The following is a 15,749-nucleotide window of genomic DNA, read 5'->3' on the forward strand; positions in this document are numbered from 1 at the left end:
TGGCAAGTGTTGATGTGCCTTGGGACAGCTCTTTCCAGAAATGGTGTTTAGTGAAGAATATTATTTGGTATTTGTGCTAATTTGTGCTATCATGTGACTGAGCAGTTTGTTCTTTTTATTACTGGAACTGTCTTTGGGTTTCTAAAAATCTGTAGAGTCCATAGAAATGCCAAGATGGCTGTCTATATCTTCATAACAAAATGCAGCCAGCTGGTTAATCAGCCTGGCCTTGAGTTCAGGGCAGCAAATTCTTTTCTCCTCTACATTCAGCTCCAGATTGGAAAGAATTATTTTTAACGTGGGTGCCAGATCTGGGGCCCTGCCATCTCCCAGTTTGTGATGTGCAAGCAGTGATTGCTGCCTGATCCCCACCACATCAGGAGAAGAAAATTAATCAGGCTGAAAAGAAGTCGTCTGCTGGCCACCAATTAGTTCACAGCATGTGTACAATTTACAGGCAGAATTCCAAGTGGTTTGTCTCCCAGAGTACCTCTGTGGGGATACATCAAGATCTTAATCATTTTAGACTGTTTGGAATAGGATAACCTAATCTTCAGACTGCAGAATATACCTTGTGTGGCTTTTAGGGTGAGCATCATTGCCCAAACCAGGAGAGATTGCTAACTTCCTGAGAGCTTCTTGTTTGCTCTGATGGTAGATGCTTACAGTTCTGCATCCCAGGACAGGCTCCTGACATGTATCTAGGCCTCTGCTGCAGAATTCTTGTAAATTGGACTGGGTAGAATATTTGAGCTAAAGTGAGCATTTGGGTGTGTGTAAAACACAAAGGTTTTCTTCTTCCCTAATCTGTCATTAAAATACCATAGCTGGAAACTGTGGCATTGCAGTTGTCTAAATGAAAATCAATTTGCAAGCAACATAAATCTCTGAAGTAAATTATTCTTCTTTCTCCAAGAGGTTCATGAAGAGAGGCTGTAGGAGGAGACTTACGTTTAAGTTCAACTGTAGTAAAATGCACTTTATACAGTACAGTATTTCAGAGCTAGTGAGTGTCTGAGCTGTAGGAAGAGACTTATGTTTAAGTTCAACTGTAGTAAAATGCACTTTATACAGTACAGTATTTCAGAGCTAGTGAGTGTCTGGGACATGGGACTTTCATGGAGAGTGAAGAAGGCAAAGAAACTTGACAGAATGCAACCAACATGTGCTGAGCCAGGTTGTGTGTACTACACTTATAACATAGAGGGAAATCTTGATGTAATTAGAAAGCAAATTGGAACTGTTTAATGCTGGGTTTTTTCCAAATTATCTGAAAAACAGAATTGTATTTTAAAAGGGAAGATTTTTTTTCCTTTATTGGAAGGGCTGACTGGGGTTATTTAGCACACTAGGGCTTCCAAAGCATTACCATGTGTTCCCTTTGGTATGTGATGCTTGTTGTTTACTCTGTCCATCAACCTGTTTTCCTTTCATAGCTCTATCACCTTCAAACCAACAAATGTCTGGTCGCTCAGGGCCACCCAAGTCAGAAAGGAGGCCTGGTAGTGGTTCGGGACTGCGACTACAGCGATCAAAACCAGGTATGATATCCCTAATTTTGTTGATTAGTAAATCACATCGTAGAAATTACTGACATGTTTTCCTGCTGGCAAAATGTCCTGGTATAACATCTCATCAGCAAATGGGCTGATTTCAGAGGATCATTCAAACCATGAAGCTGACCAAAGAGACCATGGAGCTGACTGCTCCATACTGATGCTGTGTGTTGGATATTATAATCTCCTGATTTTATGGCATGAGTCACTGTCTGTGGCTGAAGACTATTCCTAAGTGGCTCCTGATGGGTTCCTAATCCACTGATTGGCACTTCAGAATTTGTAGCAGCTCTTTCAGTCAGTTCCTCATACTGGGATTTAAGGCAGCCTTTTCCTGCCCTGCTGGTCTTTGTGTACTGTACAGCTGGTTCTCTGCTGCTGGAGTGGCTGTAGGTTGGGGTGAATGAGTGATTTGTTGTTATCATTAAATAGAAGGAATTCAGAAAACTTTGGCTACAGGTGAATTTCTGAAATGAGGGTTAGTTATCTGAATACCTGATGAGAATTTTCATATTACTACATGAAGCCTTTGCTATTTCACTTCTTTCAGGTGACAGAAATTTGGGACTTGGATAAACAATCTCCAGGGTAGAGAGATCTTCACATAATGCCATAAAGACTTTTACCTAGCTGAGAACTACACTGTGAACATTATGATTTAGGACCCTGTGGAACTCAAGTCTAAAAGCTTGATCACCTCTTAAGAGAAAAGTAATCAAAGGCACAAAATAAATGGAGCATGGGATGTAATGTAGCATAGCTTTATTAGAAGTGGGTTGTACTAGACTAACTTGGAACTGTGACATGGATGTAGTTTTCAGGATGTGGAAGGTGCAGCACTAAAAGCAGAGTGTTTTGTGATGATCTCACCAAAATGCTGTGTGCTTTGTCAGCTAATGGGACTTTCTGCCTCCTACTTGTGGCCTCCTCAGTTGAGTGTGACAGAGGAAGACAGTGTGAGAACTGTTTGCCAGTGTCTAGATAAGTGTGGGTTGGCTCTAGTTACGTGGCCTCCAGTTGTCAGACAGGGGCAAGCAATACATCCCTGAACTTCCCCTCTGGAGCACTGGATAATCATCATTCTGACCAAATCCCTGTGTTAGATGTGAATAAATTAAAGGTGAAATAAAGGTTTTCCTATGTGATTTCTTCCTTTAGCTGTAAGACAGCGAGACTTGTAAATATAAAGGCTGTGTAAATGCAGTAGTAACTGATGGACACCAGTGATTGTACATTTACAGTGCCAAAGCTGCAGTGCTGCTTTTTGAGCCATTCAGTCTGTGAGTGAGAAAGCAAAAATGACTGCCTGTGGATGATGTCCACACAGTTATGTTTCCCTTCTTCTTCCTGCAGTATTTTTCATAGTGAGGATCCATGACTGAAGGAGAAAGTCTGTTGTTTTTCCTTATCAAAGTCTTTGTCTATTTGTATCCAGTAGGACAAACTTCAGTTAGCCTTTTGGTGCTGAGAAAGACAAATTAGTGCTCTGATCGTTGATCTTTGGCTTCTTTTCTCATGGATGGATCTAGTTTACCAGTGGTAAATTTAGCAACTAGTTCTCATAAAAAAACTGGCTGTGCTATCTTCTTTCACAATGATTTTGTTCTCCAACCAAGTATGTCAACCAGCAGTATGTTTTTCTGCCATTAGGCTTATTTTGTGCTCCTAATAAATCCCAAGAGTGCACTCAGCAGCTTTCTGTCATATCCCCTTGGACAGTCTTGCTATAGATACGTGAGAACAACATAGAGAAAGACAACTCCTATTTACAGCTTCTGCTTATAAAAATAGCAAGAAAATTCCTGACTGTTGGAAGCTTTTAGCTGTTATTTCTGGTAACACTCAACCCATTGGCATTCTCAGCTCTTTTTTGCCCTAAACTGCCTGGTTTATGCCTTTTTCCTAACAAGAAGGCCTGTGTTGGCTCTGAGTGCAGGTACCCAGCTCTCCAGTCCCCTGGATGTCAGTGCCAGCAAGTTCAGTGTGTGTTGCCTAATGCACACAGTGGGGCAATTACCCTTGGAGGTGACAACCTGCACTTTGTGAACAGTATTCTTGTGACTTTGTTTAGTGATGTTCTGAGGCAAGATGGTGTTTGTGTAGAATTTTTGCTTTTTCATGAGTGCCTAATTGTACTTTTACCTCATGTAAGCTTTTGGCATCTCATGGCTGTGAGTACTACAGCTTAGCTGTGCTTTCTGTGGAAACAGTTTGATGTGATTGCATTTGATGCCTGCTAATTTTTTCCTTAGGAACAGGTATAAGTTATCACTGTTTACCTCTTTCCAGGCTGCTTTAGCCAAGTGAATAGGTTAACACTCTACCTTAAAAAATTCATGCTACTGCTTAGTGAGTTGAAGGAACAAGGTTCATCTACCTGGGAAAACATGCAAAAGGCTGGAAAAACAAAACTGGGCTGCCTTAGGACTCAGTGGTTGCAGTTCTTTTGGTTGGAAAATGATCTTCTGTGTAATCTTTTGGCTGAAAAATAGTTGCCTGTGTAATATAGACAATTGATGCATGTGGGAGCTGACCAGACTCTCTGAAGTCATAAGATTGGCCTTACAAGCAAGTCTGTGCTGCCTTTTAATTTACGCCTTCATGGCTGCTATGGGATTTCAAATTCTCACTTAACTCCTGGATTTAAAAGAGGTAATAGGTGTTATGTAAGTTTCAATTGTCTCAGCAGGATAGGTGATACTTTTTAATGAAGTTGACATCATTAAGAAAAGTTGAAAACAAGTCAAGCACATCCTGTTTTCTAGGGCTTGACATGACAGGGACATTCAGGTCACCTCTTTGCTATAGAAAGAAAGATCAATGAGGGTAGTGCACACTGGTGATGCATCAAGAAAATATTTTTTTTCATTGTGTCTTTTTCCAAGTTAGAATGAAAAGCAGGGTGCCTCATTAAGTAACACAAATACTTGATCTGGGACAATACTGGGGACTGAACACAGATTTAGGAATAAGTATTGTAGTTGGAAACAGCACAAGTAGAAGAGGTGAGAGGATCTTACAGAACACAGGCCTGAAGTAACAGAAGAAGCAGAAAAATAGATTGTGAATTTCACAAACAGAAGAGTAATGTGGAATGAGAAACTTTGTAGTTGAAGAGTGGTCACATGAAAGAACTGCCAAGGCTGCCAAAGTAAACACTTCTGAAATGCAGTAGTGTCTGACCTCTTTCTTTCTGGAAGCAGAACTGAGAATGCAGAAGGCAGTGCACACCACAAAGTTTAGTGTTGAAGGAGGGTAGAAAATACTTAAGCATGTTGAAAGGTCATCATGAAAGCCGGGAGGTGTCAAAGAGGAAAGAAGAAACTGTTGTAGATTCTACCCAGCATCATCATACCAAGGTTAATGGGGTGATGATTAGGAGTCAAGGATGCCAACACAGGCTGCCCTAAAGGAGGAGGAGTAGAAATACTTACTGACGAACTTGGAAGAGAAGCATCAGAGAACACTGAAAACAAAGGGTTTGGAGTGAAGCACAATGGCCATCATAGGACTAACTAATGGGAGTGTTTGTGACCTAAAGAAGATTGGACTTTTCATGTAGCTGATGTGTGCTTGCTGCTGTCCCGACTGAAATGCCTAAAGCCAAGTTCCTGTTCCAAAAAGTCTCCTCAAGTTCACTGGATTATGTGGATTTTTTCTGCTGTTTCTCAGATAAGACAGGTTGACTCTTAAGCTTTGCTTGCTGTCTTATAACCTCTCTTCTGTGTTTACACTTCATTTCAATAATTTATCCTTTTTCTTACTTAGCAGTACATTATTCTTCAAAAATGTGACTGTTGCCATTCCAGCTGGGATGGTGCTAAGGTGTCTAAGCATATGTATCTGTGCTCTGGACCTTTAGAAAACTACTTACTTGAGCAAAAAATTTCAGAAAAGCTCTGTGAAGACTCTTGTAGCACTTGATAAATGTAAAAACATGTATTTACAAACTGTTCAAGAGTCTGAGACCAGAAGGATTTGCTTCAATGTGCAATTCTTCCATAAGATCTTTCTCCCTAAACTCAGTTTGCTTTCCTGATACAACACATGCCTGGAGTGTGTGAGGATGTCCAAATTCAGTCTGCTTAGCTGCTTTCCCATAAACTAATGAACAACTCTTTAGACCCTCTAACAATTGCTGGGGAACATCGGTGACACACTGAACTGCAGAACAGAAGGCATGGATCTGCTGTGGAACAACTTTCAGGAGGCTGGTGGGGTTTTCAGGGTAGCAGTAGCTTAAAATAATTATTACAGACCACCAATCTTGTCTATTTCTGCTGATTTTTCACAAGCCATTTGGTGCTGTCCGTAATAACGGGAGCTGAAGTATATGTAAATAGCTGTGATGATGCAAATTGCTGGACACATCTCTTCCTCAGGGCTGAGGCAACTTTTTTTGTGCTCTTAAGCTGAATTTTTTGTCTTTTACAAACTGTCTGACAGAATAATGCAGTAGTGCCAAGCCAAGCAACAGACTGTAACTGGTGGAAGTGCTGGAATTCAGCATGGTTCGCTGCAGGGATTGTCTCTCAAACAAAGGGTTGTTTCTGTAGTAGTTACTGTCTTGTATTTACTGAAAAGTTTCAGTGAATTCCTCTAGTGCTAATGCAATTTGCAGACCAAATAAAAGTGTGTATCCACAAATCCTTGCCAGCTGGCCATCCTTGCCTTTTGCTGCACTCCACTGCACTCTGAAAGCCAAAGGGAGGCGGATGCTTCCTGGTTTATTTCATACCATTTTGAGGAATGGTGAGCTTCCCTTTTCTGCTGACTGTGGATTCTTTGACCTAGTGTTTTTCTCTAGGTCAGGTGTCAGGTTTTGTTTTAATACTTGTTGCCTGTCCTGACAGTGGTCTCAAAGTCTTCTGTAGGTAACTCCATTTTTCAAAAGGAAATGGTAGTATGGGCTGTTGTCTGAGATGCTGAGGCACCATCTGAACCCCATCCTCACTTGAATTTCTTCTGAAGTACTTCAGGTAGCTCTCACCTATTTACATTAATCTCCCTGTAGGAATAATTTCAACAACAAAACACCCCCCAAAAAATTAAAATCCCAAAACAATTCAATAACACAACCTTGTATCTCTTTATCATGGTAAAAATAATGCCAGAAGGGGTTCACTGGGATATAGAGGTTTATGGAAGGAGTGAAGGGCATGTCTCCTTTACCAACAGTGGCAACCTGAAACCAGTTTGGAAACCCAAATATGAGTAAAATGAGAGTGAAAAAGCTCCACTCTCTGGTCTTTCTTCAGCACTGTCACACTGTTGTGCTTCCAAGGAGTTCAGCTGTGGTCATCACTGAAACTGTTCAGGCTGAATGTGGGGAGAAGCTCTTGTTTCTACCCACCTGTCTGTATGGAAATGAGGTTAATGAAGGCATCTTGGCAATCAGTCCAGGAGAAGGCTGTGTGATTTGTTTGAGTTATATGGGGGTGAACTAAAGTCCTGAAGGTACTAGAAGCCCTAGGCAACCTCAGGCTTAAATCTGTAAATAGTCTGAACTACCTTTTAGGGGACTGAATTAAACATCCAGTTCTTCCTAAGCTGCACCTGTGTAAAAGATGTTTAGACTAACAGAGCTCATACTTTGGATCTCCTCCCATTTATTTTATCCATGAGACCTACTCTAGCATGTGCTGTGCACTTGTCTGTAGGTGACCAGAAGGATCCACATGTGCCGGCTTTGCCGTAGCAGTGAGAACAATTACTCCAGAGCTGTGGATCCCATTTCCACTATGGGAAAGTGGCCCCTCCAGCCATAGGTCAGGCATTGATACTTGTGAGGGGCTTGAGCAGCATCTGAGCACTGCCACATCTCAAATGTCTAGCTTGAGGGAAGGTGTCTAAGGGCTCTGCAGACATGTAGGATCTCACGAGGGTCAGTCAGCAGCTACATGGGCCACTGCTCTCTGAGACTGAGAGCACCATCTCATATCCTGTTGCCTGTGTTGAGAGGCAGGGGAAAAAAGCTGCTAGAAAGAGGCCAGTGCTACAGCATTCACCAAATGAAATCATTCATTTAACCACAAACATGAACAATTGAATTACGGAGAGAATTTTTTCCATAACATCTCCCATGTAGGTTTTACCTGAAAGCAGAAACAATTCATTATATTCTGATTGTATCCTGTTGTTTTCCTTTGACATCAGTGAAAATGGCTGGTGATTTTCCTCAAAGTCTGTGGAGCAAATCAGTCATTGCCATGTGTCTCTGGGGGACAGCAATTAAAGGTGCTGCTTTCCTGTGTGGTGGGAGCTGGGCACAATTCCAGTTTTAAAAAGAGAAATCTGACAGTGATGTTCTCCTAACTCTGCTAACTAGGAAGTGCATGTGGGATGAAAATATCCTGCATCTGTCTGTTACCTCTTTCTAAAAAATAAATTAAATTTAAAATACAGCATTTTTTGTGGAAAATACATAGAAGGATAAACCACCTCTCAGAACTGAGATGAGAATCCTAGGCAGGCACCTTTCTGCTTACAGACTTTTGTGATATTGTGCTGCCTGCCAGGAGTTTCTTTCCTGTATGAGGCAGTTGCTCCTGGACAGCCTTTAACAAGAGCTAAGTGTCCTTCAGCAGTGGAGTAGTTAATAATGTTTGGAATATGCAAAGGTTTGCAGTTGTATAACAAAGAAACCCCATGGGGTGGCTTTGCTGTCCTCGTGGTTGAATCTGTGAATAATCTGCCAGTTCATAGTGATACTCTCATCTGAATTTGGAACCAAATTTGGGCCTATTTCCCCTCCCCCCTCCTTTGTTTTCTACACCAAACACATAATTAGTTTGAAATTAATTTTGGCTGTCTTGTATAAGCCTTTCTGGAGAAGTATCACACTGGATTTAACCACTGTTTTGTGTTCTTTGCCATTACTCAGCTATTGATTAAAGATCTGTTCAGTGTGTCACTGCAGCCTTCTCTCTCCATTTTTACCAGTGCATCTCTTGTTTGGATTTGGCTCCATCATTATTCTTCTTTTAATAGTAATATTCTTCTGGCAAGTCTTGCAATTTCTCCATTCTCTCCTCCTCTTTAAACTTGCTGTACTTTCTCATGACAGAGTTTAAACAGAAAAAAAAAAGTATGTCAGAAGGCACAGAATGCCTGAGGTTAGAGCAAGTTTTAGTGTAATACCTGCAATTCCTTTGCTGTGCTGTAATAGTCACTGTGATAATGAACTGTGCTCTTCAGTCCTGCTGTCCAGCTGAGGCCACATCCTGAATCCCAGGGCCCTCCAGAAGGCTGGTTTTAGTTTTACCAGCCAAAAAACACCAAACAAGAGACAAATCAGAATTTATTTCCCTGTCTTTTCTGCCTGGAATTTGATATTCCATACTCCGAGTGTGAAACTCATGCAGACTTAGTGGGAAAAATCCAGCTCAGGCAGTGGCATGGTTACTGCAGCACTGAGCTGTGAGAAGTGGGAGCAGGGCTGGAAGAAGAGCACACCAGAAGAGCTTAGCAGGGCTGTAGGTACAGGTGCTTCAGGCACAGGTGTGAGGGGCTCAGCTCCTCTTGGCCACAGGGTCAGAAGTCAGGGGGAAGGGAGCTGAACTGGCAAGTGAGGTGGGTGAGCAGGGATTCTCCTTGCACACACCAGCCTGGGAAGGATCTGGGAATGGCAGCAGAGCAGGAAGTCTGACCAGCTGTGCTGTTGCCTTGCTCTGCATCCAGAGAGGTTGGGAAGTGCTGTCCAGGTGCCCTGGGAACACTGGGGCCTTGCCATGCTTTTGGAATAGCAGTCCTTGGGTGTTTGTCCAGATAGCCCCAGTATCTTCCCTGTGCTGCACAGCTCTAGTTTCCATATACTTTCTTCTCCTTTTCCCTACCCCTTTGTAACCCAGAATATTTTGAGGTGCATGCACCCAAGCTCCTTCATTTCTTTGATTTCTGGCATGGGGGGCAGAGTCTCCTGTTGGTTATGAGAAGAAGTTCAGGTCCTCCACTGAACTGACCTTGGCCCAAGTCTTTGCAGGCCTGAAGGAAATGAATGAGGGAGGGATGACCAACAGCTCCTGCAGTTAGACCAGGCTGGTGTTCCAGCTTCCCTGAACATTTAGCTGTGCCAGATGTGCCTTGCTCAAAGCAAGGTTTAGGCAGCCCCCTGAGAGCCAGCAGGGTGTGGACATGAAGTGCTGCCACTGAAGGTGCATGACACTTTTCTATGCCAACAATAAAAGTACCTATTTCAGCTCAAGCAGCATGTGGGAGAGGACAAACTAATAGCTCCAGTGTGTCCTTGCTGCTTGCTAGAGCTGGCCATGGTTTTCAGTGTATTCATAGAGAAAGTCTTAAAATGTCACATTAATTCAGGAACCCAAATGCAGTTAAAGCTGCAAGTGTGAACCAGGGCATTAAATATGGGTGTAGAGAGGAGCTGCATTCAATTGCCACCACTCTCTGAGCTGCTGGGATGTTGTGTAGCTTCCTGAGGTCCAGATCAAGACATTTTCATGGCAGTTCAGCCAAGACAAAGTGGATGTGAAATGGGGAGGGGTTGTCTCCCTCTAGGCATGGCACAGGTAGCAAAAGCAGTTTGGCTGTGGAGCAGAGAAGGATAATCTTTGGATAGAGGAGCTGCATTCAATTGCCACCACTCTCTGAGCTGCTGGGATGTTGTGTAGCTTCCTGAGGTCCAGATCAAGACATTTTCATGGCAGTTCAGCCAAGACAAAGTGGATGTGAAATGGGGAGGGGTTGTCTCCCTCTAGGCATGGCACAGGTAGCAAAAGCAGTTTGGCTGTGGAGCAGAGAAGGATAATCTTTGGATAAGGAGATTTACTGCCTTGCTTAAAGACTTCACTTGGAGAGTGGCTGGTCCTCTGCCTGGAGATCCACTGCTTGCCTGCTGTGTTACCTTGTCCAGCTGCCTGGACAGAAGGGACATGTGGGGGCTGCTTAATTTTAAAAATGCTATTTATAGAGCAGAATCACAGCTGGTCCCTCCAATGCCTCTGCATGGGGCAATGCTGTGTGATGTTGGGAAGGCAATAGGGCATTGCAGCTCAGTTTTGGTTGCTGGAAGAAGGCAACAAAGAGGCAGCAAGTGCCGCACGGCACAACTGCGACATCAGAAGATGGTGAAGCACCTCGGTAGCTGAACAGAAGATTCAAGGTACCTGGCATGAAACATAGGGATAAATGTCTTTCTGTCTCCTCTTTCAGGTCTGGATTTACAATGAGGATCATGAGCTGATTTTAAACAATCTGCTGTGCTTGGACGTTTTGGAAACTCGCTCGTCTGATCCCCCTCGTCTGATGAAATGCCATGGATCTGGTGGCTCGCAGCAGTGGACATTTGGGGTAAGCAGGGGGGCTGCCATGCAGCACATGGCTTGTAATTAATGTCTTAGTAGGTGGCAATGGCACTTACAGGACGTCAGGGTTGGGTTTAATTGTGACTAAACCTCAGATGTATCAAGGCAATTGTACTGTACCAGGCCCAGCCCACAGTCTGAGCAGCCTTTAGCAAAGTTGCACAGACTTTGGTGACTGCTTTTCAGCCCAAACAAGGCTTTTGCTGAGCTCTGGGACATGCAGCCTTTTGCCACTTAGGAAGGTTTCTGCAGCTCCACTGAGCCTTTCTTCTGCCCATCACAGGGCAGCCCTGTGGCTCATCCAGGGTGTGCCAGAGAGAACAAAATCCACCCCACAGCTTTGTTGTGTTGTTTTTGCAGGAGTGGGAGATGGGAGGAGTCCATGTGGTGTTTCCTGCTTAGTGCTTGAAGAAGCACAGGGCAGAGCAGTTGCTTCTGCCCTGTAATTGCAACTCATTAGTTTAATTGTTAGAGTCTGGAGTGGCCAATTTCACAAAACTAAGCCAGTGCTGCTCACACATGGAATTTGTCTCCTGGGGATTCACTCAGAGTAGCAGTGAGTCTGTAGCACAATCATGGTTGAACAAAGAGAAGGGAGGGCTTTACCAGCACTGCCAACTGCACTTCCAAATCTTCTGGAACAGGGGGAAATACACTGGGACGTGAGTTGCTGGTACAAAGACCAGCTGTGTGTTGCCAGTTCAAGCACAAGACTTGACGTGGGGAATATTGCGGAGGAGTATTGTATATTCTTGCCATGTTCTCCTGCTTCACTGGACATCTGCTTATGGCCATGAAGCAGTGACAGAGCCTTGTGCAGCTCTTCTCATGTATCTGTTCCCTCTGTGCAGGAGAGCAGGAGGTTGCTGCCCATGGGAGCTGCTGGGGCTGTGCAGAGAGCCCTTTCCAGACAGACCAGAGGCTCCCAAAGTCCTAAAGCAGCTTCAACATGCTATTAGTAGAGGAGACGGCAGGTTCCTCTGGGGACAGAGAGGGTAGAATCTGTTTTCTTCTCACTCTTGACTGGGATTTGGCCTTGCCCTAGCTATGGGCACCCACCATACATGACAGATTTGTCACAACATGTGGCAACTCCCCAGCATGTGGGTGCTGAGGGCAGTGATATTGCTTCGTCAGATGCAGAACAGGGATCTCTGTTCAGCCTGGAGAAGAGAAGGCTCTGGGGAGACCTTAAAACAGCCTTCCAGTGCCTAAAGGGACTACAAGAGAGCAGGAGAGGGACTTCTAACATGGGCATGTAGTGATAGGACAAAGGAGAATGGCTTTAAACTGGCAGAGAATAGGTTTAGATTAGATACTAGGAAGAAATTCTTTCCTGTGAGGGTGGTGAGGCACTGGCACAGGTTGCCTGGAGAAGCTGTGGATGCCCCATCCCTGGGAGTGTTCAAGGCCAGGTTGGATGGGGCTTTGAGCAACCTGGGCTAGTGGAAGGTGTTCGTACCTATGGCAAAGGGGTTGAAACTAAATGATCTTTAAGGTCCCTTTCAACCCAAACCATTCCAGGATTCTGTGACCTGTCTGTGCCCCACTGTAGATTTGTGGGCTCCCTCTTGTCTGCGTGCTGGGGAATGGGTTAGATGATCTCTCCATCTCTTTGAGAGAGTGTGGTACAAACAAAATCCCAACTGGGTTCCTGTAAGGGCATGAGAGACTTTGTTTCAAAGTCCAAATGTGGTTATGGGGTGTGCTGTGCTCTGGTGCTGCTGTGGGTCTGGTGTGTCAGGGAGGCTGCTGAAAGGCTCATCTGTCAGGAAGGAGCATTCCCTCCCCTGAAGCATCGCCTTCAGCTTCAGTTTGACAATGGAGGGCAGAAGTTTTAGTAAATAAATCCCATCTGTCTTTGTCTCATGTAGAAAAGCAACCGCCTGTACCAGGTCTCCGTGGGGCAGTGCCTGAAGGTGGTGGATCCACTGAGCCACAAAGGGTATGTGACCATGGCCATCTGTGATGGGTCCCTTCCTCAGCAGTGGCATTTTGAGAGCTGAGACAGTGAGGATGTGGCTGAGAAGAGTTAAGCCAAGACCTGATTCCCCTTCAGCCATGATCTGAAGTCATTCTGGAGGCTTTGTGCGGAGCCCTTGGCCGTGACATCCAACACAACCATCGCACGGACCTGTTGGGAATCCCTGCCCAGAAGAGCTGTGTGTGTGGAAAGGTCCAGGTGGTCACTGGTCCCTGGCAGCAGTGACAGCAGCAGCCCCACTGCAGAACAACACGTTGAAGTGCAATTTATCATCAGTTCCTTGGATGATCCTGGATTGTTGGACTGGTTTTGAGTAAGAGAAATCATTAGCGCAATGTAATTGAAATGGTGAGATTTTAGCTTTGTGGATTTTAAATGACAATGACAGAAAGAAGTTCTCCTCAAGTATTTCATGTGCAGTATCTCGATAATTTGCGTTTCTAGTATGGTTTTACTGGCCAAATTATTTTACTTTTTCTGGAAAATATTTTTATTCCCTTTTATCCTCTGAAAATTGTCATTTGTAATATTTAAATTTAGTTCTTTTAATTTGCAATTTTAGGACATTTTATGTAGTTTAAAATCTTTGCTGTCATTCGTCACCTCATATTTAAAACAAAGTAACTATTGCAAAGTCTATTTTGATGACTCATGACAGTAGCTGCATTTAAAATAAAGTATCATTTTTTTAGTAATCTGTATAGCCTTTACTCTTTGTAGCTGTTGGACCAGAGAGCACCAACTTAGAGGCTGATGCAAACTAATGCTCACACAGTTTGAGTCTGCCTGTGTTTTCAACTCCCTTTTCTTTACAGACCTTTACTCTTTGTAGCTGTTGGACCAGAGAGCACCAACTTAGAGGCTGATGCAAACTAATGCTCACACGATTTGGGTCTGCCCTTGTTTTCAACTCCCTTTTCTTTACAGATAAGCTTTCTCCCTCCCTCATGTCTCAGAAGGTTTGACACATAATTTATCTGAGGTTTTTTTTTTTTCCCCTGCACTCCTCTGTTTTCATTTATTTCACTGTTTACCTTTCTTTGACTTCCTGCCTCAGCCCCAGATGCTGCTTCAGTGCGTGGAAGCTCCTGAAGAGAAAAGCTGCTCTTACCCAGTCCTTTTTTTTTCTTAGCACCATTGGACTTGCCTGGGAACATGCACTTGGGATGTTGGCAGCTCCAGGACAGCCTTGCCCTTGGGCTTGGGCAGCAGAAACATTTTCCAACTGCACAAGTACTTTAGCATCCAGTTATTGACATTTTGGGCAGCGTGAGGCAAATAATGATAATGTTGGAGTAATTATAAACCCACATCTGCCTGCAGAGAGGAGAGATTACTTGTGACAGATTGTGTGTGGTCCTTCAGCCATCTGCCAGGGCTGTCACCCTGGGAGGAGAAAAGCAAGAGGAAGCAAAGGAGCAGGTAAGAGCAGCCCTGACTTCTGCTTGCCTCCTCCTAGAGGCAGGGAGTCACCAGCAGGGAGGAGCCAGGTAAGTGATTTAATTGTAAACTGAAGTGGAAGTTTTTCCAGATAATTATTCTCATTGTAAAGCTTTAAGTTAGACACCAGCCAAGCTCCTCCTAACCAAGACAACCCTGTGCAAACAACCCTGGCCCCTTGCTCAGCTGAGGCCTGTGCTGAGGGTCAGGCAGCCCTGGCAGGGGCACACAGAGCCCTGACACCCATCCCCAGGTGGCTCTCACAGGGCAGTGTAGGCTGGAACGTAGTGTGAGCTCATGGTCAATCCTTGCAGTGGCAGCCTGGGTGGTTGCTGTGTGTGCAATTCATTCCAGTCCTTGTTGGGGTGAAAGACTGAGCTGCAGCTTCACTTCCAGCTATGCACTGCTCCCAGCTGTGCCAGGCTCTCCTGTAGGCTGTGCTGTCTGTACTGGCACTCACATTGCTGTGCAGGAGCCTTGCTCTGCCTTTTCTTCTGTTGCCTTTATCTTGTCTGTTTTTAATTTAATATTTACTATTTTTGAAAAATAGTAAAAGAACACAAAAAAAAGACAAGTCAAGTCCTCAAACAGGCAGAGCAGGAGGTTGTTTTATTGACAGTCTGAGTGATGTCAGAGAGTTGTTGCCAGTGAGGAAATTCAGACACTGCTGTCGCCGGGACTGGTGCTGGTTTCCAGGAATAGATGGAGGCAGAGGTGTTCTGGATGGTGCCACGTGTTTCTGCAGTGAAGGATTTTTGGTCACAGCTGTATCTGCTGCAGCCACACAGCCAGGCCCTCACCCCAAACACGTGAGGGTTAGAGGTCTGTGCACACTCAGCCCTGGCCCAAGTGCTCAGCTGGGCACTCACAGGCTGCCTGGGGCCAGGTGGAAACTCATAGTTTCCAGTCTGTATTTGAGTGACCCTGGAGGCTTTGGGTGAATAGAAGCATAGAAGGAAAAGCCTTTTCCCAGGCTAAATACTGTCACAGCACTCAGCTTGCCATTGTCATACTGAGCATTCATGACCTGTAACAAAACTCTCTCTGGGACTGATTTTTAAGCCTTTCTGCCAAGTTCCTCTTTGTTGATGGCTCTTGCAGGTGGCAGTAGCTGACAGCTCCTTTGTGCTGTGGCTCCTCTGGCTGTCCCCAGTCAGCCTGCCCTGTGCTGGGCCAAGGTGGGTGCTTGGGGTGAAGCTCTGTGCTGAGCTCACCACTCCTTCAGCTCCCCCTGAGAGCAGGTTCCAGCTTCTGTCCTCCTGCAGCCAAAGTGCACAATATAAATAGCACTGGAGAGCAGCTTTGGCCTGGCTGCTTCCCACTGCTCTGCAATAAATCTTGGAGCCCTTTTTGAGCCCCAGTCCATGCTGAGGTCTTCCTGGGAACAGCTCTGATGTCAGGCAGTGCAGCAGCACTGAGGTTTAACCCCACTCAGCCCTTTGCTCA

General features: G+C 44.6%; 1 protein-coding gene across 1 annotated transcript in view; it reads left to right on the forward strand.

The window, feature by feature from the left end:
- Positions 1-12,982, forward strand: part of LOC103805538 (polypeptide N-acetylgalactosaminyltransferase 11-like) — a gene marked incomplete at its 5' end in the record, with an annotated part of 20,263 nt that extends 7,281 nt beyond the window's left edge. The window contains 3 exons of the mRNA XM_009078190.1: positions 1,437-1,541; positions 10,728-10,865; positions 12,754-12,982. Of these exons, the coding sequence (XP_009076438.1) occupies positions 1,437-1,541; positions 10,728-10,865; positions 12,754-12,885 (375 nt within the window). The remainder of the gene's footprint in view (positions 1-1,436; positions 1,542-10,727; positions 10,866-12,753) is intronic.
- Between the last annotated feature and the right edge of the window lie 2,767 nt (positions 12,983-15,749).

This window comes from Acanthisitta chloris, unplaced genomic scaffold (assembly GCF_000695815.1).
Source record: "Acanthisitta chloris isolate BGI_N310 unplaced genomic scaffold, ASM69581v1 scaffold41767, whole genome shotgun sequence".
NCBI lineage: Eukaryota > Metazoa > Chordata > Aves > Passeriformes > Acanthisittidae > Acanthisitta > Acanthisitta chloris.